At 38.6% G+C, this 2016-nt stretch overlaps 1 protein-coding gene across 1 annotated transcript; it reads right to left on the reverse strand.

The window, feature by feature from the left end:
* Positions 1-433: 433 nt before the first annotated feature.
* LOC131183783 (putative UDP-rhamnose:rhamnosyltransferase 1) lies at positions 434-2016 on the reverse strand. Its single transcript, XM_058154370.1, has one exon. The coding sequence runs from the start codon at positions 1891-1893 to the stop codon at positions 508-510; it is 1386 nt and encodes a 461-aa protein (XP_058010353.1). The 5' UTR covers positions 1894-2016; the 3' UTR covers positions 434-507.

Here is a 2016-nt window from a genome sequence, read left to right on the forward strand (position 1 = left end):
ATGAAAATTTTTTATAAGTAATTTATTTTAAAAATTTTATTTTTTATTTTCTTCGTAATATTATCGATAAAAAATAAGTTCATTAGTAATTACTGACAATAAATTTTTGTAGGTATTTATTTTAATTTTTTTCTTTTTTTTTAATATTAACAACTAAATATAATTCGTTGGTAATTACTAACGAAAAATTTTCATAGGTAAAAGTTTTTAAGCTTTTTAATTTTTTTTTTATTTTTTTATTAGTATTACAGATTAAATACAGTTAGTTGGTAATTACCGATAAAAATTTTTCACAGGTCATTTATTTTAAAATTTTTTATTTTTATTTTTAATATTGTCTAGAGATTCAGCTCAATCATAGAGATTCAGCCCCACCATTCACGACCATCACACCAAAAAAAAAAGTGCATTACAATGCTAGTTCATTTACATTTACATTTACATCACATTTTTTTTATAAGAAACTTAAAAAGGAAAAAAAAAGTTGGGTTAACGACTGCAGGCAACTCAATGATTTTGCAGAAACTCAACAAAATGATCTATATATCGATCATGAAGATCTTTATCTGCAAATAACTTGCTCATCTCCCTTGCATTTTCTCGGTACACTTTTCCTTCCTTTTCAACCATCACCATCCTCAGCGACTCAGCCACCGATTCCCTCGCAAAAGACCCATCTTCCTCGTCTCTTGTTACCTCTACACCCACCTTCTTCTCTCCAAAAACTCTTGCAATTAGCCCTTGGTCTACTATAGTGATTGGCAACATAATCAAAGCAAGTCCATAGTAAAGTGCCTCTATAACTGAACCATAACCACAGTGAGTCACAAATCCTCCTACTGATTCATGACCCAAGATTCTGAGTTGAGGTACCCAACTCGTCCACACCATGCCACGTCCCTCGACTCGTTCTTTGAATCCATCGGGTAACTCAACCGAGTTATCCCGTTTCCTTAGAACCCAAAAGAATGGCAACCCTGATAACTCTAATCCGAGTGCCAACTCGTTTATTTCAGGTTGACTCAGTTCCACCTCGCTTCCAAATGCTATGTAAACCACAGAACCTTTGTTTTGCTTGTCTAGCCACTCTCTGATTGTGAGCCACGTTTCATCTTCGTTACATCTGGCATCAAAATCTGCAGGTGGTAGTAAACCTATTGGAAGCGCAGGCTTGCGGTGAAGCTCTCCAAGAAGCCTCAAAAAGTCCGCCTCTAATTCATTGCAGCTCCGCACAGCTATTACATCACAACCTGCAATGACTGATCCTAAACGAAACACATCGGAGACACCTGAATAGTTTACCGCGACAGGATAAGCTCGCTTTGCCTCGTGGAGCTGATATGCGACCTTCGAAGGAAAAGGAATCCAATTAGGAAGTACAGTGAAATCTTCTGGTTGAGTGCGCGGATCCTCACCATTAATCATGGCAGAAGATGATGATCCAAAGAAGGATATACTCCATGCAGCTAAAATAGCGAAGAAGGCACGCGAGATCCTAAGATTGGCCGCAATGGAAGGTAACCAGTAAGGAGCAAAGTCGTAAATGATCCAATCCGGAGTAGAAGTTTTTAAAAACTGGAGAAGAGGACCTTGGAGGCCGTCGTAAGCAATCTTGAGGTATGGAATTTTCTGGGAAGGTATATCAATGGTGGCCTCTGCACTGTGTGGGAGATGTTCAACTGTGGGTAAAGGGAGGCTCACTAAATTGATAAGCGGTGCTAAATTTGAAGGGATATTGGGCAACCGTCGGATGTTTCTAGGAGTGGATATGAAGGAGATTTTATGACCCCTTTGGGCTATGTGCTTGGCAAGATCAAGGAATGGGATTATATGACCAAATGCCAACCATGGAAACAAAGCAACATGAAGCTTTTTACCAGGTTCACTCATCATGAGTTAGTGAGCCGATATCAAACCCTCTCACTTGCAGGCGTTAGCGAAATTCTTGCCACTCTACTAAGCACTCAAAATATGAAGACGTGAGATTGACCTATTTGAAAGGTCGGTCTAGAATCC

Source organism: Hevea brasiliensis, chromosome 10 (assembly GCF_030052815.1).
Source record: "Hevea brasiliensis isolate MT/VB/25A 57/8 chromosome 10, ASM3005281v1, whole genome shotgun sequence".
In the NCBI taxonomy this organism is placed as follows: domain Eukaryota; kingdom Viridiplantae; phylum Streptophyta; class Magnoliopsida; order Malpighiales; family Euphorbiaceae; genus Hevea; species Hevea brasiliensis.

Excerpts from the sequence above, each read along its gene's own strand:
- LOC131183783 (XM_058154370.1), bottom strand. The coding sequence starts at position 1,893 with ATGATGAGTGAACCTGGTAAAAAGCTTCATGTTGCTTTGTTTCCATGG.